At 39.4% G+C, this 24582-nt stretch overlaps 2 protein-coding genes across 3 annotated transcripts; one reads left to right on the top strand and one right to left on the bottom strand.

Annotated features, from left to right (window-relative positions):
* Window positions 1-3175: 3175 nt before the first annotated feature.
* Window positions 3176-20350, top strand: gucy2ca (guanylate cyclase 2Ca). Its single transcript, XM_068718766.1, has 27 exons — window positions 3176-3810; window positions 5271-5383; window positions 6058-6125; window positions 6212-6430; window positions 6529-6647; window positions 7775-7874; window positions 8026-8137; window positions 8227-8368; window positions 9427-9512; window positions 9592-9706; window positions 10110-10191; window positions 10531-10624; window positions 12211-12273; window positions 12380-12451; window positions 12856-12960; window positions 13759-13845; window positions 14177-14309; window positions 14427-14564; window positions 14672-14760; window positions 14925-15016; window positions 15468-15626; window positions 16564-16756; window positions 17036-17210; window positions 18128-18226; window positions 18344-18438; window positions 18569-18645; window positions 18998-20350. Exons 1-27 carry the CDS (start codon window positions 3600-3602, stop codon window positions 19203-19205), a joined length of 3246 nt encoding a protein of 1081 aa, XP_068574867.1. The 5' UTR covers window positions 3176-3599; the 3' UTR covers window positions 19206-20350.
* On the bottom strand, window positions 20239-23912 carry LOC137878459 (tumor necrosis factor receptor superfamily member 13C-like). Of its 2 annotated transcripts, none has more exons than XM_068718768.1 (3): window positions 23702-23912; window positions 22968-23144; window positions 20239-20895 (listed from the first exon to the last, which is right to left on the bottom strand). In XM_068718768.1, exons 1-3 carry the CDS (start codon window positions 23799-23801, stop codon window positions 20558-20560), a joined length of 615 nt encoding a protein of 204 aa, XP_068574869.1. In that variant the 5' UTR covers window positions 23802-23912; the 3' UTR covers window positions 20239-20557. The 2 variants fall into 2 exon arrangements, with proteins under 2 accessions (XP_068574869.1, XP_068574870.1); XM_068718769.1 differs by having other exon boundaries at window positions 20239-20880.
* Between the last annotated feature and the right edge of the window lie 670 nt (window positions 23913-24582).

Raw genomic sequence — 24582 nt, 5'->3', positions numbered from 1 at the left:
GACAAATAGCACTACAGGTAAGAGGAAAAATATGTATTGTTTCGAAAACGTAAATAGTTTAATTTTTAGAAAATGCTAGGTATTTTCCTGAAAAAGCTGGGCATTGTAGTGTTTTTTTGCAAAATGAAGTCAAACAAGAATAAATAGTGTTCATTGTGGGGAGTATTTTTGGAAACAGATTAATAGGCATTAGAGCCTATCTTCATCAGCTCGCATCTTTCCTTGTGATTTTGTGTCTTTACAGATTTACAACTCAAATTAAACTTAAAGCCAGACATAATGTTTTGGAGAAATGTGTGCACGTGGTCCCTCAGTCCAGATAGATGGACTAGATGGAAAAAGATGATCTGCTACTCCTAATGGGTACAGCTAAAAGAAGAAGAGAAAAAGAAGAAGAAAAAGAAGACTATCTGCTTGTTCCAGATGTATCACATTTTGGGGTGGATGAGACACTCAGCGAGATAAAAAAAGATCAACAACATATGTTCTCTAAAGGTTAATTTAAAGTTATGCCTAACAAATAGCTTCTTATTACCTCAAGCCTCTTCTTTCATACATGTATAAGTGTGTGCATGTGTGAGTGTGGCCTTCACACTCTCACATCTGTTTGGGTGCTCTGTGAGTTGAGCTGAAGGCCTCCATTAAAACAGCCCTCTTATCTACCTTCATGCAGAGGGGAAAGTGTTCAATTGGGCCCATTTTCTCAGACTAACAATAACAGCCACTGTTAACAGCGTTCAGTTGCTGTTAAACAGCCATGAAGAGACAATAAAACAAAGAGTCTTGTTCCTCTTAACACGTTACCATTTCCTCTGACTGATAATAAGCCGGGGTGTGTTGAGACGGAAAGCCTCTTCACATGAAGCAGTAATGGGTCTAAATGGCCGTGTGCCCCAAGCCAACCGCGTTATTACAACGTCATATGTGTGTGTTTGTTTGACACGTTTACGACCCTGTAAGGTGGCGGCCGGACAGGAAGCTGAGCGATGATGAATTGTGCTGGAAAGACATGACGTTTTGTTTGGAAATGTTGAGTCCAAATGTGTATAAATGTTGTTTGTATTGTGCGGAGCTTTTGGAGAGATGAGAAAACAAGCTCATTTAAATTCACTTACACAGTTGTAATGTAAATATGTTTTTTATCTAAATGATAATTCTTTAAATTCCTCATATCACCAGTGAAGCAAAGAACATAAAACAGTGTGAGAAAGACAATTCAATCATGGAGTGATAAAAGAGTCTGACACCTGCGAGATTTAGGACTGGCAATAGGTCTACAGTGTGTTTGTAGAAGATGTGTGACGAGGATGGACTGATAATGAGACAACAGATACTGAGTTGTGAGGCTGTACTTAGGCACAGCAGTGCCTCAACATACAACACACTCACAGTGATGATGCTAACAAGCAGATGTTAAGTAAGTATAATGTTTATCATGTCCACCATCTTTGTTTAGCATGTTAGCATGTTGACATTTGCTAAATAGCTCTGAACACCATGTACAGCTTAGGCTGATAGAAATGTCATTAGTTTTGCAGGTGTTTAGTCATAAACCAAAACACTGGACAAATAAAAATTTTGATCATGGTGCTGAATGACAATTAGAATATGTGGACCAAAATGCTTGGTAAACACGTCACTTAAAACCACAGAAGTCAGGTGATCGCAAAGATCAGTGGGCTCCATGAATGTTGTGCCAATCCATCAAATAGATATCGAGATATTTCTCTAAATAACTGAAAACTTTGACTGATTGTTGGTGCTACAGCTGAAGGCCAAGATGATCCAAGCCAATACGTTTGATCATCTAGGGCCCATGAAAGTCAGTACAAAAACACATAGCAATCAATTCAGTATTTGTTGAGATATCTTAGTCTAGACCAAAGTGATGGCCACCCAGAGAGCCATGCTGTTAGCATGGTTAAAATAAAAAGCACAGGAATGTATAAATACTTAAAAAAAGGCAAAGTTTGTTTCCTCAAACCGCAGGGCATTGAGGCTTTTAGCAAACATTTCTCAAACAGACAAAAACAGTGGTGCTGATTTGAAGAATGAAGTGTGTATTTTATGGCAGCAGGACGGTGTGTGAGGGAATGACTCCAAATAAACTACAGTCCCCATGTTCATCGCTTTGTAAGGAACATTTCACCCAGTGCGTTGGTGTTACTCAATATTCTTGGATATGAATAAATTCTCTGGCCCAGATAGGAATAAGGTATGTCCGTCTTTGGCTACAAAGACGAGGCTTGTTAGTCGGATTCATTCATTGTTGGTTTGGGTCTATTAAGAAGATTTCTTGATTATATGAAAATATAGAAGATCACCTTATCCTTTAAAGCAAACTGTTAATCAGAATATGATCACTGCTTTGATAAACCCGGTGTGATACATTGTAATGACATTATTAGCATGCGTATGTAAACATATTAATGATGTGTTTAAGCTAAGAGTACAGTCTGTTTTCACTTGAATTAGCCTGTATTTTCACCAGCAGGTGCAGTTTTGAAGATACCAGAAATATTTTTGATGTATTTAACTGCATAGGCCCTCTTCTATCCAAACAAATAAAAGTAAACGGTACTGGTTGCACACTCACACTTTTCATTTGGTTTTGTAAGGTTTAAAGCTGCTTTCCTCAAAATGAGTCGACACTGGTTTATGAGCAGTTTGGCCAAGACTTTTATAGGCTTAATCCACCCTGCTTTTATAGCAGACAATATTTATCAGCTCCACACAAGCCTTCACTTTTATTGCCTTCTATGACCTTTGCCCCTCTCCCTATGCAAGCTTTCCCCCACCTCTGCTTCGAACAAAGAGGCTTCAGAACAAACCAGATTGTGAAAAACAAAGCAAAATAGAATTTGAACTGATTCCTCTGTCTACATATATGTTTTTTTTGGTCACGAGTACAAGTATTCTGCTATTGACAGATAAAGAGCCGGCAAAGGCACTGGTGTTTTATTCTTACACTTCTTACGGACAGATTAGTCACTACAAAAATGAAAATTTGTAAATCATTTTTGATGTTATTCAGGCAGGAGATGTAATGTGGAGGCAGGCCTTAACTTCATGTTTACAAACAGGATGATTTATGATCTTAACAAGTTTCTAAGTGAGGTGTCAGTCCAGATGGAGTGTGGGAGTCTTTCCTGCCCTGCCCTCCGTCTGAATGGTGCACTGACTGTCACTTGACTGTTGTTCATTAACGTATGGAGGACAAGTAGACCAGATCGTACCAAGGTGGAGGATTATTGATCTCATGCTTGCACTAGAGGAACAACTGGTGTGAAATCCGCAATTGAATCTTTTGTATTGGTTGTGTGCCAGATCCCAGACGGAAGGTTTTTTTTCTTCTCTTGTCTGGATGCTGGACAGTGAATCAAGAGACTGTGAGACTTCTGCTTCGTCACTGAAGAGTCCTGTTCACGCTTGTTTTTGGACTTAAATCGTCAATTGAGAGGATCTGTTTAAGGGGGCGAATGTAAAAAGCTGCTTTCAGCTTTCTGTTTGTCAGGACTGGCTTTTGTATTTTTTGACATGTAGAAACTTTGGAAAAGAAAAAAAATTCTGAGGGAAACAGGAAAATCTCACGGAGCAACATGTACAGCTCACTCAGTTTGCCTTACCTGGGAGTGTTAATAGTGGCTGTGGTTGGCAACACAATGCTGGAACACTGTTTGTCATCGAAGCGTACGTACACCATGAATGTTGTGCTGCTGGAGGACAACACTTATGGGTGGAGTCGACCATTTGTGCAGCGGGCCGTGGAACAAGCCATTGAAAAGGACAAGCAGGAGAATGATAACCATGGTAAGGATTGATAGTTCACAAATAAAACCTTACAGGCAAATATAATCTCATACAATCTGCAAACAAATTACTTTACAGCAGCCAATAAAAAATAAATGGTTTTAAAAATGAAAAAACGAAGGTAAGTAAAATAAAGAATTTAACGATCCACCCTGACTGTCACAAGGAGCCAATGTTATTTATTAAGTTAAGTGATATATCTGTTTTAAATAGCTGAAAGTGAAGTAATAGAAGCTCCTAGAAAACCATTAAAATTGAGAACTACAAAGTCAAGGTGGTTTATAAATTTATGAACTATTTCTCTGCATCCTGTTGAGTAAGAAGAGGTTTTACTGCACCATCGTTGTGTAAATGATAAAAGAAGGCCGATAAATGATAATGCAGATAAAGATAAAGAATTAAAATGTAATTTGAAAACTAAATTTGCCCATGATTTTGTTGAAATTGTTCATGGATTATGAGATCTCTTTTGGATTTAGGGGTTATTTCAGATTTAATTTTTTATTTTCCTCCTTTGTTGGATGAAGCTTTTTACAGATAAATAACTTTTTTTAATAGATTCACAAAATGATTAGGCTTTAGAATACAATTTCACACTTAATCTATTTTAAGATAAACCTGGTATTAATTCAAATGAATTAAGAGTAATTCAATTAATGAGTCTCCTTTGAAATATTTCAGTACTAATGGTGATTTTGGTACCAAACAATAACTTTTTCAACACAGAACTCTCTGAAATATAAACTTTGAACAGAATTATAAACTCATAAGTAGCCGTACAATAACTTTGCCTAAACAGTAGACACTGCAGTATTTGAGGCCAAGAAAGAACTTTGATGCTAAGCTAAATAAAACATATTCATCAAAGAAGAAGAGTAAAAAAAAGAGTAAAAAAGACCTGACATTCAATGCAAGTCAGGACTTGACAGACAGTATTTGATGGGAACACATTGTGTTTGGTCTCTTCAAATGTGTACTATTCACACTTCAAGAAAGCTAAATGCAGCATAAACAGTGGTTCCTAACCACCTTAATACCAAGTCTACGTATCTTTGGACGGCTCGGGGGGCCTGACCTTCATTGGGAACCACTAGCACACAAACTTTTTTAAATTCGTCTTAGGAAATCAAAGTGTTCCTTGTCAACCAAACATATATGTGACTTCACAGTTATTCATTTAAAAAACAACAACAACAGTTAAGATGACTTATTATCTACAGTAGCAATCGATGATGAGCTTATCTCTTCCTGCCATCCCTTTGTCAGAAGCTAGTCATCTTATCATCAAATTGGTACACTTTGTAATATTCAGCATTGTTCTTGCCGCTGCTGTAAATGTTAAGGCTGCATTTACACCAGTGGGCGATAAAGTCAGTCTAATCTAATCTCACCAGCCCAAAGAGATTTAATGAGCTCATTTTTTAATATTATTAACTCTTATCTTCTTTCCATGACCCAAGGTTTAGACTTCAAGTTGACGGCAAACTACAACGGCTTCAGCACCTCGGTGTACAACCGGCAGGGCTGTGGGAGCAGCTCCTGTGAGGGAGTGGCAATACTCAAGACTCTGCATGTGAGTGTGGTCAAAAGATATCAACAGATGAGATGCCTAAAGAGTGTTTGAAGTGATTCTTTTAGTGCGTACGTTAAGGTCAAATCAATCAAGGGCGTTGTGGTAAAAATGTTTTAGGTGAAGAGTCCCTGAGAGGCTTAGAGAAATAAGTGAGCTATTGTTAATAGTGATAAGAATCAAGGGATTAAACTTCTCTGTGTGGTTAAGTGCACAGCAATAACGTTGTATTTTTACTTTTTTGCGGTTTGATAGTTTATCATCCCTAGATTAGTCTTTAGCTGGCACAGTATGTCAATTGCTCCATGACAGGATGGTTATCCTGGCTCACTTAAATGCTGAATTATAAATGTGTCAGTTCGTCAAACTATTTTCAGGACAGTTACGAAGGCTCAAATGTCAATCATCAAAAACTTCAACAGTAGAAATCTTTTTTTGTTTTTTGCTGTCAGCGCCTAACATTCAATGATAAACATCTTCTCTGAAGATTGACCATCTTGCACCAACAATATCAACATTACAGGGGTTGCAGATGGCCGGGATGCAAATATCTCCAATTTTAAGTGTGTTGACCTTATCTGAACCTTGGCAGTGGTAGTGCTGTGGTTTCACACAATAAGTGACACACTTATAATGTGATGACAGAATATGTACACACACTGTATCTTTTTCTGCAGAGTAAGGATGAGGTTGGTTGTGTCATGCTGGGGCCTTCCTGCACTTACGCCACCTTCCAGTTAGTGGAGTGAGTATGACTCTTTTTCTGTTTGATTATCTACCACCAAACAACTGACTGATTTCTGACTTTTTAACCCCCGTTATCCACCTCAGTGATGAAGTTGGCCTGAACCTGAGCATTCCCATCATCTCTGCCGGGAGTTTCGGCCTCTCGTGTGACTATAAGCCCAAACTGACCAGAATTCTGCCTCCAGCACGCAAGATCTCAGACTTATTATCCAACTTTATGATAAAGGTCTTGCCATTTAAGACAGAATGGAAGCAGGTCTATGTCTACAAGAAGTCCTGCAACGTAACCGAGGACTGCTTCTGGTGAGACAGACTGCAATTCACTTGATTGACCTCTGCAGCTTTGTTCAGCACTAAAGCATGTGTCACTTTTTTGTTTTTCCTCCGTGCTTTTTCCACAGGTACATAAACGCATTGGAAGCACCCTCTGCCAGCTTTGCCTCAAAGACAAACAGAGAGATGTTGCGTGGGGAGATTGAGCTGAATAATGCCCTCACCTCTAAGAAAAGACACAGCAACAGTGAGTATTTTGTCTGTCTGTTTGAGTTAAATCTCAACACATTAAGCATTTATTCTTCTTTCACTCCTTCAACAAAACTTGAAATCAAAAGGATTACCTTGATCTGAAAAACATCATCTAATATCTACATCTATGGGGGAGTAAACTACCTGATCAGAACAGTCACAACATTAGTGGGCATGAGGTGAACAGGAAGCCAGTCTAGGTCAAAATCTGGTACAGTCAGTGGGCTAAATTGTAGCCCAATTGTAACAGGGACAGTCAGTGGTATAGCGTCTGGAATGTAAATTCAACAGGGTAAACAGGAGCAGATCGGAGAAGAAGGAAACTTCAGCTAAAGGCCTGCCTTTAATACAGTATATGCCTGATTCAAATAAAGCTGGCAACAATACTCTTTGCAGTTGAGGCACTGGTCACTATTATAAGAATGCACGGTAGTTAAGTTATTTTTCATTGACAGTAAGAACTAGCGTTATGTTTTTCTGAGCTAGGTTAGCACAGCCACAGCCTAACTGCAACTATGCAAACCTGTTCATTTGGGCTGCATAATTCTATCAATAGATATTACTCTCAGAGTCTCGGTAAAATAGCTACTCTGTCCTGTTTGCCTGCTTTTCTTATTCATTTTTGGATTGACGTTCCAGACAAAAGTATCAAAATGTGAAATACTGAGGATGTTGGGGCAGGGTGTGTGAGTGGGTGTGCGTCAAAACAGGATGTAATGTTACAATTTATCAAAGTATTGTAACTTTAATTGTTTTTGCTCACAGGGGATTGGTCTGTTGGTGCAGAATAAAATATCTCATCATTAAAATGTAATAAATGGATTGCATCATACATCGTACAGATATTCATGGTTCTGAAAGGAACCATGAATATGAATGACTTTGGTGATCAACTGACTTTTTCTCTGGCACCACCATGAGGTTGCAAGTTGCTCATCACCAGCCCACTTATTGTTGTGAAATACGCATGGAACCAGCTCGTTGTTGGTGTTTTTGATAAACACTACTAACTCAAACACTGAAAGTCAATTTGTACCAGACTTATGAAGTAATTGTACATAGTAGCATTGAAATACTGTAACCAGAGCTAAAAATAAGTTGTTTTAAACTGTTCTATTTCAGTCTTCATCTTATGTGGGAACCCTGACGACATTGTTTCAATAAAGGAGACGGTGGGCCGGATTGATGATGAGATCATGTTCATTCTCCTTGATATTTACAAGTAAGCCTGTCTATGATTTCACCAATTTGCCCATACACTGTGACCATGAAGTTTAACGAGTCGTTTCACTGTAAAACAAGAAATCAGAATAAATCATAGAGATATGACATTTTGAATGTATAGAAGTAATACACTGTTTTTCTTCCTCCAGCCCTGAGTATTATGTCAACACAACATCAAGGAATGCTATGAAGGATGTACTGGTGGTCACTCTGCCACAGAGGAACTACGTCGATGGATCAAACTTAACATACAACGACACGGTGAGCAACATCTTAAACAAGACTGTGTAGGGAAATGGTTCTTGCATCCGGCGCTGACTGTTTTGTCTTTCTTTCTATCTAATGGGCAGATAAATGACTATGTGGCCGGGTATCATGATGGGGCTCTGCTGTTTGGCAAAGTGCTCAGAGAGGAGATGCTCAGCCAGCTACAAAACAGAACCTATGATGTGCCTGTGGATGACAACCCTTTTGTTAACGTCTCCTTTGACGGTGCGTATGATCAGGAAGGAAGAATAACAATGAAAAAATTATTTGAAAAAATGATTATCTAAAATATTTTCAATGTGATGGCTGAATGCTTTGCTGATTTCGACAATATGGATGAGGCGAGATTTCAGAACTAGACTTCTCAGAGCGAGGTCTGTAAGGTCTGTAGGGTCAGAGCTGTCGGGTCATTTTCATAATATTGTCAGACAATAACAATCTGAGCCTGTCAGTGGCAAAAACAAACATTTTTAGTGGAAGTACATTCCTACAGTTTCTCTAAGTGAAAACATTGCAGCCCATTTAGCGTCTGCTGTCTGCAGCGTTCAATTTCAAAACATTGTCCTGATTAGTCATTTAGAGACAAAAACATAGGCTCCAGGTTACAAAATACCAAAGCTACCCTTTAATAAAGCAATATAACACAACAAAATTGACAAATTGTTATTTGGTGTCCATGAAGGCACCATCTGAGTTTCCAAAATGCTTCTGGCTTGCAAGTGCAATACTGTAAAACCTTTGCGATGCGTGTTGTTAGATGCCTGTTATTCAACATTTAATTCATTGGATTGGCAACTGTTTTAATAATCAAGTATTATTTTTCAAGCAATTGGGATGTGATGTGGTCCCAGCTCCTCAAATGTGAGGATTTGCTCCTTTTTTCCTCTTAGTAAACTAAATATCTTGAAGGTATGGAATGTCTGTCAGGCATAGAAAGCTATTTGAAAAGGTCACCTTAGACTCTCTTTAATAGACGAAACAATGAATCGATTAATCAAGAAAATGGCAGATTAATTGTCAATTAAATTCATTGTTAATAGCGGGCCTACTTGTGGTATTTTTCTGATTAAATAACGTTTTATTCATATGAGCTTTTTCATAATTTTCAAATCCAAAGCAAAGGCAAAGGCTACTCATTACGTTTTTGGACACATTCCGCAATAGACATTTAGTAGCTGATTAAATAACATACCATCATACATTTAGATAATGCCATGTCTAGGAAGTATAAAATGCTTTCTTCATTGTGTGAGCGCGTATTTATGTTTGTGTGCTTCAAGCAGGTATGGGAGGACACTATGCGCTCGATAAGTATGGTGACAGAGACGTTAACTTCTCTCTGATTTACACATCAACCGCCACTGGCAAGGTGAGACTATTGTCCATTCAGCAGTTGGCACAGTCAATGTGAACATTTGTTTTTATACTTTGCCTTGGTCTCTCTCCAGTACGAAACCCTGGTGGTGTTTGACACATCGAACAATGAAACCATAGTGATAGACACAAACCCCGCCCTGCATTGGAATGGTCACCTACCTTCTGACGTGCCAAAAAATCCAAATGGTAACACACACACACACACACACACACACACACACACACACACACACACACACACACACACACACTGATGTTGTAGAGGTAGTGTGGACAGTCATGTGGTGCTTCACTGTAGCCTGAAGATTGTTAACTCCATACAGCACAGTTTCTTTCTGGTCTGTGACTCTAATATTAGTTCCCATTCATCTCAAGGACTCACAGCATAGTTTTTGTGTCTGTGCGTGTTTGAGATTTCCCATGTAGAGTCCCTGCTGCAAGCTTGAGAAGCTTTAACACACAGAGTACACAAAACCACATTAAAATCTGATGACATAATTTAGAAATATAGTGTTATTTCATTGTTTTTATTCCCGGGTACAACCGTGTCTGTATATGTGTGTGTGTGTGTGTGTGTGTGTGTTTCCAGACTTGGACATGCAGGACGTGATTGTGATCGTTCTGAGTCTCAGTGTTGTCGTGGTGACAGCCATCGCTCTTATCTTCTACAGGTAAACGGCTGCTGTAGAACTTTAGCACCAGTGACCTAAAGCTGATATTGACATAACAAGGCATCAGTAAAGCTGCATTCAGACCAAGAGGATACAACAGTTCTGACTAGAGTGTAAATTGTTGGTGACAAAATGTTTTTGATGTTGGAGCACCAGAAGAATTAATGCTTCCTATGTAGCACTATGGCGTATAAATGTAGCGTGATTGGATGCACTCTGAAAGTAAAAGAGTTATCCCACAAATATCCCTCGAGCTCATTATGTATGTATTTACTGTGTGTGTGTGTGTGTGTGTGTGTGTGTGTGTGTGTGTGTGTGTGTGTGTGTGGATAATGTTAGGCAGAACAGGAAAGAGCGTCTTTTGCAGAAGAAGTGGTCTCACATCAACCCGCATCTGATTGGTCCACTGGATGAGAAGGAGGTCTCACTGAAGGTAAACAGCCTCGTCAATTCGGTGTATGGGTGGGCAAGCTTTTCTATGATGAGTGTCACTTTACAAAGATGACGTTAACGCACATGTCATTTAGCTAGTTACACTATTATTGGAAGTTTGACCTTGTTTGTGATTTAATTATACTGTTGTAGGTCTATTATTTGCATAGGGTCCCTTTGCTTAGTTGCTCATTCACACATAAACAACCATTCTGTGATGTAGGTCACTAATAAGTAAATTGTAAACCAGGCTTACTAGTTAATGCAACCCCTGTCCTTGCCTTTTACTGCTCAGTGAAGCTTTGTCTGGTCTGTTGATAGTCTCACCTGCGCACATCCTCTGAATAGTCTGTTGTCAGTTGAATGCCAGACATGGGCTGTCATTGTTTCCCACTCTTTCATTCACAGCCTGAAGACCAGTGCATTTATCAGTGCAACAGCTTACATTTATTTACATGTGTACATTTTCTGTCCAGTTCTTGCGATCAGTCTTTAAACCTGGATATGACGGTGTGTTTATTCGGCAGTCAATCAAACAAAACCTCTGCACTTTTGAGGAAAGCCTCATTTATGTATTCTCTGTCTGTGAGTGGTTGCCCATGTTTCGCAATACACTGAGCTGCCCTTTGTAGCCTGGTTGTTGGCGGTACACACTGTTTTAAACTGTGGACTAATTTGCTTAGCACACTGCCCTCCTGATGGACTCAGCTTTATCAGACGTTTTGTTATGCTTAGTTTCAAAATTAGGCTTAACACTTGATATTTGACACATAACATTTTACAGTAAAATTCACATCTCGTCTTGAAATGAACCTGTTTAAAACAGGCCTGCTGTATTTGCTCACCATGTCTCATGCATATTGGTGCAGCGTGGTGTCCTCTTTGTCAGATTGTTATTGGTTACTTCATCTGCACTGTTGTACATAAACTCAAAGATCGCTCAGCAAGAACTGTTCGCTATTTTTGTGAAGCATACCTGAGCATCATGTCAACATTAACTCATCATGCTGGTTTATCTGTTTTATCACTAACCTGCAGCTAATGTGATATTTAAATTTGCAATCTACGGGATTCAGGGCAATAATATAACAGCACACAACTATTATCAATGTAAAGATATAGAGGAGTAATGTCTACCTCAGCAGAGAATGAAGTCACTCTCCTTCTCCTTGCTTTTAGTGGCGTAGCCGGGCCGACTGTGCATGCTTTAAGTGCATGTTAGTGCATGTGAGCCTACCCCACTGGTTAGCTCACGGCCGCTCTACTGCTCTCATATGGAAGTTACAGCTAATAAGCCGTCCTGACCATCAGCGTTGTAGCGGTAGCATAGCATCCACCCTGAGTATTAAACTCAAGTACGTTATCAGTTCATGGAAAATGCAAAGTTTCTTTATAGACCTTGTCCGGACCTTGACCACATATGTCATCCATCAGGCTTTGGAGGTTTACAGAGTTCAATACTTTCGTTTACATGATGTATACTCGAAATTCCAGGAAGATCAGGATATGATATCAGATGTGTGTGTGTGTGTGTGTGTGTGTGTGTGTGTGTGTGTGTGTGTGTGTGTGTGTGCGTGTATGTAACAGATTGATGAAGATAAGAGGAAGGACAGCACATTCTTCAATCATCGAGGCCGCTATGACAAAAAGGTACTTCCAAAAATCAATATTTAGTCGTAAAAAGAACAAAAAGAAAGAGACGATCATGGATTATCACTCACCGTTTAAATGTGTCTTATTTCTTTGTAATCTTCAGCCAGTAATCTTGAAAGAGTTGAAGCAGACCTACGGAGACTTCACAGAGGACCAGAGGATTGAGCTGAACACTGTAAGACACTACTGTATTATGCCTCTTTTTTATCTTTATAGAAAACATTTTTGGTAAACCTACCTCCACCTTTCTCCCTTCTTGTAGCGCCACATTCAAAAATCTTTCAGTTCAGGATGTTCCCAGCCATGGAAGTTATTTCTAGCTTTGTTAGCACATGAAGACATGAATATTCCTGCTGATCAATTAGATGTTGTGCTTTGTCATCGTGATAAGATTAAAGGATTGTGAATGAATGAGCATTTTTCTCTCTAACATTATATAAATGAGTCACTTTTTAATACATTCTTGTCTTCTTGTCATTTCTGATGTCATAGCAGTAAAAGTGTGTTGCCCAATCCATCTTTTTTAACCCTTTCTGTCCAACTTCCATGTCCCTCCCTGTCACTGCTTCCATATTTCAGCTGCTGCGTATAGATTACTACAACCTGACAAAGTTCTACGGCACGGTGAAGTTTGAGTACGGTGTGTTTGGGGTGTTTGAGCTCTGTCAGAGGGGCTCCCTCAGGGTAAGAGCTTCACTCACTCAGTGCCATTGTCTGACTCTTTCCCTTCAATATCTGACTTTTTTTAATGCAGATCCACAAATTTGATCTAAATTGCGAGATAGGAACTTTTTGAACTTTTTCACTATTTTATCATGAACTACTATGCTTACTTAAACTAAATACCTGTATCATATATTCCAAGATAGTCTTAACATTGTGTGTATTTCAATGCAGATTAGGATCCACATACAATAAATCAATTTAAAAAAAACACAAGAACTTTGTGATTTATAGTTTAAAAAATCCTTTTGTCTGGTTTTGACTGACTGACATGCATATAAAGAGCCTTTGCTGTTTGTCATAGTAACTGTTATTTTGTTCCCCATAGCTATTGCTTTTATCTTCTCCCTCTAATCTCCCACAGTGTTTTAATCAACATCTGCTTGTTTTACCTTTTAAATACATTTTAAAGCTTTTTTAAACCTCCAATGTGAAGTGAATCCTGCAGCAGTGCATTCAACTGCATTGTATACTCTGGTGCAATGATGATCGTCATATTACATGACTACAGTACAGAAAAACTTGTTTATGACACAGCTCAGTGGCCTCCCGTTTTCACTGCTCACAATGTCTTCACTGTTCATTTGATAAGTCACAGTCGCAGAGTTTAAAGATCACTAATACCCCCCCCCCCCCCCCCCCCACACACACACACACACACACACACACACACCAATGACTCACAGTTCCTTTAACTGATTAAGGCATGTACGCAGAATAGTGCAAAATATGAACTTGTTTATTTGTTTTTCCCCCCAGTACATTCTGAACGACAGGATCTCATACCCAGATGAAACCTTCATGGACATGGAGTTCAAGATATCAGTCATGTATGACATAGCAAAGGTATGGATTGTTTTTGTTACCAAAGTTTTTTTTTGTGTGGGTATGTAATTTATTCATACACTTTACCAAATAGTAACAATATGACTTCCACATAATTTTCTATCACTCAATGATTCATTTTTGTTCCTTGATATTTATTCGAATTCAGCAGCATTTTCCTAATGGACATGGCCATGATTTGTTGAATGTGTTTCAAAGATGTTCAGTTTGCTCAGTGTATTTTACTCAACCTCACTCACAATGCATTTCAAAGAGAGTAGGGGATATTATTCATAACAACTCCGCATAACCGTCCTGGTCACTACTGTCCTCCCACTTTGTGTATATACAGGGCATGTCATATCTCCATTCCAGTAACATTGAGGTCCATGGTCGCCTCAAGTCCACCAACTGTGTGGTCGACAACCGCATGGTGGTTAAGATCACTGACTTTGGCTGTCACACCATCCTGAGGCCAGGCAGAGGTGAGTTTTTCATAATCACAAAGGTCGATTTATGATCTGAACACTGAGAATAGAGTCATCCTCTCCTCTCCTCTCCTCTCCTCTCCTCTCCTCTCCTCTCCTCTCCTCTGCTCTCAGACGTGTGGACGGCCCCGGAGCACCTTCGTGAAGACGGGGTGTCTCAAAAAGGCGATGTCTACAGCTATGCCATCATTGCTCATGAGATCGTTTTGAGGCAGAGCCCGTTCTATACACAGTACTGCTCTGATCCTGCAGGTAGGCCTGGATAATTTGGCACACCATTAAACCGCGATAAACAACAAAACAAAACTTGTTTACAGACCTGCTCGCATTGATTATCTTAATGTCATTGAATCCCTCAGAGAAGGTCTACAGAGTGCAATATCCCAGTGAGATGGACGTCTTCAGACCTGACCTCAACTTTGATGGTGCTTCCGAAAGAGAGGTCGAGGTAAGAGAGCAACCAAACACAAACGTTTGCTGTCACAGTCACACACTCTGAGCAAGGTGCTATGTAAAATAAAGCTGCTTGGACTCATCAAAGTAAGACAAAGAAAGCCATACACTCCCTCCCTTTCTTTCTCTCTTTGTCTGTGTGTGTTTGTGTGTATACAGCTGTTCATGCTGATAAAAAACAGCTGGGATGAAGACCCAGAAAGAAGGCCAGATTTTAAGAGAATAGAGTTAACTCTGGGTAAGATTTTCAGGTACGTTAACACCACACATTCATTTAGGCAGACTTTCAATTAGTTCACTAACACACTGCTTGGCCAAATATAGGTAGACACATGAAATAAATATGCGAACACCAGAACATCACACCCATTCGTGTAGGTCAGGCCAGTCAAGTTATTCCACACCAAACTGAAAAAATAATAATATTTTCTAAATTTGTGATTTGAGGCTATACAAATTACTGTACTACACTCAACTGGTGTAACATATCACTGTATGCTGTGGCATTAAAGTTTGCAATAATTGGAACTAAAGTACAAAAACTATGAAAAACTGGAACGTCTACACACTTTTGGCCCTATTGTGTATGTAATCCTGTTCATTGAGATCGTTCCTGCTGTCCTATACTCTTATATTATGATTAATTCATTCATTTACACAAACAGTCTTTGTAATGTTGTATATATTTTTCCTTTGACACAGTAACCTGCACAACCAAGCCAGTGAAACATACATGGACAACCTGATCCGTCGCCTGCAGATGTACTCCAGGACTCTGGAGCATCTGGTGGAGGAGAGAACATCTTTGTACAAAGCTGAGAGGGACAGAGCTGATCGCCTCAACTTTATGCTACTTCCTGGGTAAGCTTGTGCAGTATCAGCGGATGTGTTACAGAGGACGGCTGAAAACATGCTTCACTGAGCTTTTTTATCTTTATTTTACAAAGGATCAAATGTTTATTGTTTAAAGGGCCCGAACTGACAAAACAACAAACAATTATCACCTGACTCTGCAGTTCCCCTCAGAGCATTTTAGTATACAGTATAAAGGTTTGTTGATTTTGGTATTATGGCCCACAAAAACTAAATGTTACGTCAACTTCTGTTCCCTCAAGGAGAGGAACAAGGTCTACCTGCACAGCACCAAATGGTAAACGCTAACAACCAGCCAGTTAACTCAGTGGAGCATGAAGCTGCTAAAGATATGTGCTTTAGGAGTTGGTGGAGACAAAAACAGAGCTTTACGTAGTGTGAATTTTGGACCTAAATTTGTCCTGTCACTTGAAAAACAAATGTAAATGAATGCTAATGTTGCTCCTTATCTGCTGGAAGTGTAAATAAGCTAACATGCTCGCCAAAAAAACTTATGAGGTAAAAATATTTTATTAGCTTTGTATTTAAGACTTTTTCATTCATCTCCTTTTCTTTCTCTATTTTATTTTTATCTTCTCTATTGTATCATGTATGTCTATCACGTCTCATAAATCCTGGAAACAGGAGACTTTTTGAAAGGGGATGTTTAAAAATGTTTTCAGTTTTTCAAGAAAAAATACACAATATACTTGTTGTTACTGTGATTAAAAACTTTTACTATCCTCATTTTCGTTCCCCTTTTGGTAATAATGGTCTTTGTCTTTCCTGCCTGTGGAGGCAACGAGATGACCTACTGCTCAAGGCAAAGCGTTATTTGCATGTACATGACATATTCCCTTAGCCAATTGTAACTGACAGCAATTTAAATTTCATTAGAAGCCATCAATTAACATCAGTATTTTTCACTCTCCCTGTGTCTCCTCAGCCCAGTGGTGCGTTCACTGAAGGAGACGGGCAAAGTGGAACCGGAGCTGTTTGAGGAGGTGTCCATCTATTTCAGCGACATTGTGGGATTCACCACCCTCTGCCACTACAGCACCCCCATGGAGGTGGTGGACATGCTCAACGACATCTACAAGAACTTTGACAGCATCCTTGACCACCATGATGTGTACAAGGTACTTATGTGTGACAGTCTGAATTCATGTTAGTCATAGAGTTGGCAGCACAGTGGGGAAAGTCAAGTTCAGAGGGTGTCAGGCAGGATGTTACCTGTGTTTTTCTGGTTGTATTTCTAAGATCTATCTTGTGAGACAAAACTTAGATTTGGACTTGTTCAACAATAATCTAAAACTTGGAGGTAGTTTAAGTTAGAGTTAGTTTTTTTCATGTTTACGGAATACAGATAATGATTTAGAAAAATGTATTAATAAAGCTAATCATCTTTTGTCTCTCAGGTTGAGACAATAGGGGATGCGTACATGGTTGCATCAGGTTTGCCCAACCGCAATGGCGACAGGCATGCAGTGGATATTGCCCACATGGCCTTGGACATCCTGGCATTTGTAGGGACTTTTGAGTTGCAGCACCTGCCCGGCATCCCGCTGTGGATTCGGATTGGTGTGCATTCAGGTAACAGAGAGTCATGATATATTGTCTTATTTAATGCTTATTCTTACCAATAAAATCCCCATAAAGGAACATTGTGTAAGATGTAGGGAGATTAACTGGCACAAATTAAATATAATATGCAAAATTGTGTTTTCGTTAGTGTATAATTACCTGAAACTAGAATTGTTATGTTCTATTGAGCTTAGAAAAAGCCATTTATATCTACAAAGTTAGCGAGTCTTCTTTTACGAGTCCGCCATGTTGCACCACATTTACAGAGATGATTCAAACGTTTAAACAAATACCCAAATGGAATACATTATTCAAACAGAAGTTAATAAAATATTATAAAAGACATTTTATTACTACTTTAAAAATGTTCAACTTCATCTTTCAGTTTTCTCAGTCCAACCACATTATTTCCCATTTCCGCCCCACAACATTCTCTTAAATAAGAACAACATGTCTACATGGCTGTGGGAAAGACTTAGAACACCTCAGTCAGTGATTGAAAGGAGTGTGTAAATTGTAACAGTTATGAATGTGAAAGTAATTTAAAAACACAGCAGGTGGCAATAACCCACTGTTACAATGCCAAAAATTGAACTACAAGAAAAAAGAGAAAGTTCAAACCTCATAATGCTACTGATATCTAGTGACTGAATAATACAAATGATGAGCCAAAGACAAGTCAGACGCCACCAGAAACACCTTTCTCATTATCATAGATGTTAAAATAATCATGGGTTTCGTTCAGAACATGGGAAATAGATCATGTCAACAGTGTGTGAGAACTAAGAAAATAAGAAGAGTGAGGAATTGAAAAATGAAGCACCATACATGGGAGAGTAAAATTATTTCAAATAGTTTTGATACATTTAACTGGATGGAAATTAAAAATAAGATAGCATTGCTTGTTTGTGTGTATTTGTGTGTAGGGCCGTGTGCAGCAGGAGTGGTGGGGAACAAGATGCCTCGCTACTGTCTTTTCGGAGATACAGTCAACACTGCATCACGCATGGAGTCCACGGGCCTGCGTAAGAAACAACCAACATTTTGACACAGTCACAATATTGATGGTTTAGGTGTAGCTTCTGATCTTGACAGAGCTGAGGGTTTGACCCTTATGATTCTCCCTCATGTCATCTTTCCAGCTCTGAGAATTCATGTCAGCCAGTCTACCATCAACATCCTGCAGAGGACGGACTGCAAATTTGAGTATGAAAAAAGAGGAGAAACGTACCTTAAGGTTAGCTGGGTTTGCTTTGGCTTTGTATGTGCTCATCCATCCAGGTGTTTACATCAAACCTAAACCATACAGGTAGTGGCTGCTACTCTCGTTTTCTTTTTGTCTGTGACTGTTTGTACCTCACCCTCAGGGTAAAGGCAAAGAGATGACCTACTGGTTAACAGGAGTGACTGGGGGAAAATACAACCTGCCGACACCACCAACAGCGTGAGTAAAACACTGTCTCATATAAATAACTCCATGCTGAAGAGATACACTCAATCCCAACATTTCCTTCCAGTTGTTATTGATGTACACTGTGTTCAGCTACAAAACAACAGTGAGCGTATTAGAAATTTGGGAAACAATTCATTATAATGCAATGCATACATGAATGTATTCATGATCAGCATTTAATCAAGCAAAAAGTCATGCTATTATTACCCACCCTAATAAAGCAAAAGCTGAAATTGTTCAAGCTTGACAGGGCTTTGGCACTTGTAGGAAATCAACATAATTTCAGGCATTTTGCATATTTTAACATTTGCATATATAGTCAAAAACAATCCTCACGTTACAGGGAGAACTTCCAGCGGCTCCAGCAGGACCTGTCGGAGATGATAGTGTCCAGTCTGGAGAGCCGTGGAGTTGAAAGCGAGGGCTTTAAAAACAGGAAGACCCTGTCCACCAAAGTCCGTCTGAGAGAGACCAACAGCAGCCTGCAGGGGAACAGCCCGCCAGAGTACTTCCACCTGGCTGTCTCTGACAACCCCAGTACCTACCTGTGAGGAGAGGAGCTTTCTGCACAATACTGGCCAAGAAGCAGACGTCAATGAAGTACGTCACAGCCTGAACCGGTCTGAATCAGCACTGCTGGGTTTGTCAGAGTGACAGCGGAGCGGCCGTGGGACAAGCAGGCGTGTTGAAAGCGAGACTTGTGTGTTAATGTAATTATAAACGGTCCAGCAACAGAGTCTCAGTTGTGTCTTTACCCTTTAACGCTTTCCCCACTCAACACCCATCCCTCTGAATGAACTGTTTATTAGTCCATTTTTTAGTCCATTTTTCAATTCAAGGTATTTTGAGTTTTGTTGTGGTGGAATAGGTGGTATAAATAAGCCTCCTCCTCTTTTATTGGGTGGAACTGACACATTTCAACACAACATTCTTGAGATAAAATCACTGTAGCTGTGTACTCTACATCATTACATTTGCACTATCCATGGGAATAAGAAAGGAACAAACTGGCCCCAAGAGTAGCCAACACATAGGCTCTGCCACAGTGTTGATTTTGATACTGTCACTTGGGGGCGCCAAAGTTTTACACTTTTACCCATATAATGGCTATGAAAATGATTTTGGGTGGATTTTTGTTATATAATGTTTTAAATACAAACAGCATGGGCTCATGCCTTTTTGTAATTTGCAACACACAGCCATCACCTTCTCCTGCCTTGTGGACAATGATAAGTCACAGATAGTTATTGTCACAACTACATGGATTTTAGTGTGGGAGTCCTCCTTTTAGAGCTATTAAAAAACCCAGCTTTTTCCAAAAGGAATCCAAATAATGATATTGAATGTAATCTTCTTGACTTTACTTTGAACAGTTCTCCGTTAATGTTTAGATGTTGCCTGTAGGAAGCTTATTGATTGAGAAAGTTTGACAAAATTATTTACCATGTAAATACCCTTTTCTGCTTAAAGACAGGGAAACTATTTCCAACTGTACTTGTCATAATATAGCGGAGATCTGAGAATATTTCTCTTTCACACCACAACAATGCTACCTTGTCTTCAGAACATCAGAAATATCTGTAATGATTTTGGTCTCGTGTTTTATTAAATGATGTTTGAAATATTGCTCAAAATCAGAGCAGTTTTTTTGTTTTGTTTTTTAACAACTTTGCAATAAAGTACAATAAACTATAAACAGTCTTACATGGTATAATTGGACACCAATCTACAAGAATACACTTGTATTTCTTCAAGCGTTGCAGTGAAATAAAACAACAGTAGTAGAAAATTATTTCAAAAACATAAAAGAAAGAAAAGGTAGAGGTAGGAAAGAAAAATATCCAAAATTTGGATTTAACGAAAATTCCCCACACTGAGCAGAGTACATGCAGTGGCGAAAGCCCTACACAGTTTTAGTTGTAACTAAGACAGTGCCACCCAGCTCTGTGGCAGGAAGTGGGATCCTGTGTTCCCTTGTTGTGCTGCATGTAGGCAGCCCTCGAAACCCCTCTGTCCCAGCATGCTTTGCGGGGTCGCTGCACGCGGTAAAGCCCTCCTCCCATTTCTTGCCTGTTTGGGCCCCGAGGTGCAGGTGAGAACAGGGTGAAACGGTCCATGCTGCTCTCTGCAACATCTCTGCCTGGCCGTTTCTTTCTGAAGGGGGTGGTTGGCTTTTGGCAGGTGGCTCTGTTTTCTGGAGAGGCTCCTGTTGCAGTCCTGCTTCCTCTGCAACACAGACAACTGAAACATGAGCATGCAACTGAATATTTGAATGTCACTGAATATCCACACTGAATTGAATATGTTGTGTGATACGATCTCCCTGAATACATGTGTGGACTGACATTGAGCACTGATTACTTCACAGAATTGCAGATACCATTTACTTTTAGTCAAGAGAACCATTTTATATACTGTGGCCAAGAGAGAACATGAAGCCTGATGGTCCCAAAACACAGAAAACACTATAGAATACGACCAAATGTCATGCAACCACACACGTTAAGTACAACAATATCCCCTATATATAATATCCCAGGCCATCTAAAAACAAACAACAAAATCAAGCAAACATCATATTACATCACTGTGCATGGTATGTCCTAACAAGTAGCCTAACTGCACAACGTTTCAAATGGAAAATCTAAGATTGTTTAGGAGTATAGATCCAACTAAAATGTGTAATTAAACCATCAATTAGGTTTTAAGACATTCATACACATGCTTGTATTTATTTACAACAAGTGTTGTAGAGGGCCAAAAAGACTTCCTTTGGACAGCAATGTGCAGAGGAGGATTTATATTTTATTCTATGCATCTGTATATGGATTTTAATTGGTATACTATTCGGTATGGAAATCTGATTTTATGAATCACATATGTATTTGACTTTGCACTTTAGTCCTATATTTAGTCTGCTAGTATAAAAACACCTCTAAACATTACAAGCCAAGCATCAGACTTCTGCATTACCTCACATGTGAAACAACAATGACGTGTTTCACAACAAGTAAATGGGCTAAGCTGAATACCTCCACGCTGCTGATCTTATTTACATTCTTGGTTGTCCTGTGGATAAAGGTCTATTGACAGACAATCTACTCAATGAGGACAAAAGCATGCTGTTGATAAAGTGAATCAAGTTCCTCCTCAGTCCTGAGGTTTTTTAGTTTTTATTTAACTGGGTTAAGACTGCACAGGAGCTGCATTCCAGAGGATTACAATGGTGGTCACGATCAGGTTGGCATATCATATAAAGCACAAAAGTTACCAAGTTCAGGCTGATCCAGGCTTTCTAATCTGCACAAGAGCCATTCAAAGGAGTTGCTGAGAGAAGCAGGCTGAGCCCATGACTGTCACTGTCACAGTTATTTTAAATATAAGAGTTTTAATAAGCATGATTTACACAGTTTACGCACACAGACAGGAACTTTCAAATATCTGGCTTTATGGATACAATATGATGTCTATCTGTCCACCAGGCTGCACTCTTTCATAACATTGGTATGTGACTGAGTGAAAGCTATTCTGCCGTTAGTGCCTCTCTGCATGTCTTTTTTATCAGTATGTGTTTTCAAGGTTGTGTGAGACCCAATTTGTCCTGCCTAACCAAAGGATGTGTGTTGAAACCAGAATAGCTGGTGAGTGAGCAGAGCCGACCCATGGGACGCTTGAGAAGAGGAGAACAGAAACTGTGGAGTTTCTACTGCCTGCCCGCCTGCAACCCCACTTCCTCCACAATACTCATGCTCTACTTCATAGACTACAGCTGCTCGCTCTGCATGTTATATCCGAAGACTTGACAAACGTCTCGGATAAAATACGTCATTATGCGGATTTAACCCAGGATATGAGTGATCAATTATTATCTCTGAAAATGTTATCTCTGGGGCTTAAATGATACACTTCTTTGCCTGATACATTTTTGTATCTGATAAGACAATTCATTCTATTTCAGCAGCAGCTTCTATAAGGAGGACCAGTTTAGTTGTTTAAACGTCAATACTGACATTTATATTTTCAAAAATAAAGTCACAGATTTTTGAGGCAATATTTTTGTATTTTTACAATATTTAAAAATATTTAATGCAAAACCTTAGCAACTTTTCTGTGTCTTCCTGAGAATAACACTGTAGCCTCTGAAACCATTATGTGACAAACAAACCCTCCAGAAAAAGACTAAAAGAATGCTGAAGAAATACTCTTTTCAGCTTCTGAGGATCCTGGGATATGTTGGCCTTCAATTGAAGAATTAATTCATAAAGAATAAGATACAATAAATCATATGAATCATCAATGCCATTTATCTTTACCTGAGGTGCTGCTGTGCCTGGTCTGTCGTTTGTATATGATAAACCAGAGAGCTAGAGCCAAGATGGACCCCAGTGTGGCCAGCACTACAAATATCCACAGAGCCGGACTCAGTAACATCACTGAGTGGGCAGTGGGGGCCGTGGATCTCAGCTGGACCACAGTAGCCAGAGGCCGCTCTGAGGGGAAGAGACTGATCAACTACCTCAACAGAAAAAATAGTTTACATTTTCAACAGCTGTAAACCCAAGTTATTATTTAGGATATGATCACACACTGGGACTTATCAGCATTGATTGTTTGTGTAGTTCTTAAAGGAGCAGGACTGCAGTCAGGTCCAAGTCAGTAAAATCAGAGTCAGTTGAAAATTTGAAAAAACCCCTGAAATGTTTATTTAAGATCAACAGAGGTAATTTATCTCTGTGCCTTCCCTTAAAAAGATAAATAAATAATTTAGGTATTTTTTGTACTAACCAGTGCATAGATTCACTTGATTACATTACGGTCAAGTTGAAAACAACGCATCACTAATATTTGAGATGGCCAGGAAGAATTAAGGTCAAAATCAAGTGACCAAGAGATGTCAAGTCAACTAGAGTACAGCTAAAAAGAGATATTTTGAGACTAGAACATGACAAAGCAACTCTGCTCAGAAGGTAGATAAAGAAATCTAGAGGATTTCTTCAGAAGGAAAAAAAAAAAGACTTCGACGTCAGAGACATTCAGTGAAACTCACCTGTTGATGGTCCTGGTTCAGGTCTGGTTTCGGACTCTGGGAAACATATGCTGACAAGACTGTCCCACTTTCTGCCAGCAGGACAGTCCTTCTTGGCCATGACTGAAGCAGGGTGAGGAATGTGGAGACCTTCTGCTGTGTTACCCCCCCCTAAACTTGAGTGTGTGACACAAACTGAAAAAAGTAGCTGAAAATAGTGCTCTGTGAGACAGAGGAGGGGTGTGAAGTGAGCATTTATGAAATGAATGCAGAGGGCCTAACAGACGTTTCAGTTCCTCCATTTTAGAGGAAAGAGTGAATCACTACAGTGTCACCGGGGGCAGACTGAGAGAGAGCTTACTGTGTCTCTGTTTCAAAAACAAAGAGGTCCTGACCTGTTGTTGCTTTAATGTGTAAATAATTGGCACGATTTAAAGGCTGAATTATGATTTGGGACAAGATGTTGTAATTTCTTTCTTTCTTTGTTTAGAACCATGGCAATCCTCATCAATAGACTTCAAATAGTTTCTTGACTAAAGAAATGGCACGGGTGATAATGGTAACCCTTGTTTCCTGGTGGTTTGTGGCTCCAATTATAACCATAAATCCATAAGAGGCAGATTGCATTGCCAACTCTTAGATGCATAGCACCACCTACTGTGCTGTTGTAGAACAGGATCTAATTTACATTAGTCTGTAATACAGACTGGATAGATTCAAGGACATCGAGGTGAGGAGAGGTGGACCCGAGAAACACTTCCGTCTGTACACAACTAGAAAGTGCAACAGTCAAATGATTTTTATATCTTTGCCCCGAAGGTGATTGGTGCCTGTTCCTCCATAATATTTGTGTGGCAGCAGGTGACATCCTGAAGGAGGTGGAGGAGGATGAGGAAGGCCCA

This window comes from Cebidichthys violaceus, unplaced genomic scaffold, assembly GCF_023349555.1.
Source record: "Cebidichthys violaceus isolate CVI_PGR_0920_01 unplaced genomic scaffold, fCebVio1.0.p SCAF_23, whole genome shotgun sequence".
NCBI classification, from domain to species: Eukaryota; Metazoa; Chordata; class Actinopteri; order Perciformes; family Stichaeidae; genus Cebidichthys; species Cebidichthys violaceus.
Note: the sequence above shows the minus strand (reverse complement) of the source record. Positions and strands in the feature narration are given on the sequence as shown.

What these genes read in the sequence shown, in the direction of transcription:
- gucy2ca (XM_068718766.1), top strand. Translation starts at nt 3,600, where the DNA reads ATGTACAGCTCACTCAGTTTGCCTTACCTGGGAGTGTTAATAGTGGCT. An exon ending in GCCACCTTCCAGTTAGTGGA is followed by an intron (nt 6,126 to 6,211) that starts GTGAGTATGACT and finishes TATCCACCTCAG; the next exon opens with TGATGAAGTTGGCCTGAACC. An exon ending in TCGGATTGGTGTGCATTCAG is followed by an intron (nt 17,211 to 18,127) that starts GTAACAGAGAGT and finishes ATTTGTGTGTAG; the next exon opens with GGCCGTGTGCAGCAGGAGTG.
- LOC137878459 (XM_068718768.1), bottom strand. Translation starts at nt 23,801, where the DNA reads ATGGCCAAGAAGGACTGTCCTGCTGGCAGAAAGTGGGACAGTCTTGTC. An exon ending in TGAACCAGGACCATCAACAG is followed by an intron (nt 23,145 to 23,701) that starts GTGAGTTTCACT and finishes TCTTCCCCTCAG; the next exon opens with AGCGGCCTCTGGCTACTGTG. An exon ending in CAGGCACAGCAGCACCTCAG is followed by an intron (nt 20,896 to 22,967) that starts GTAAAGATAAAT and finishes CTCATGTTTCAG; the next exon opens with TTGTCTGTGTTGCAGAGGAA.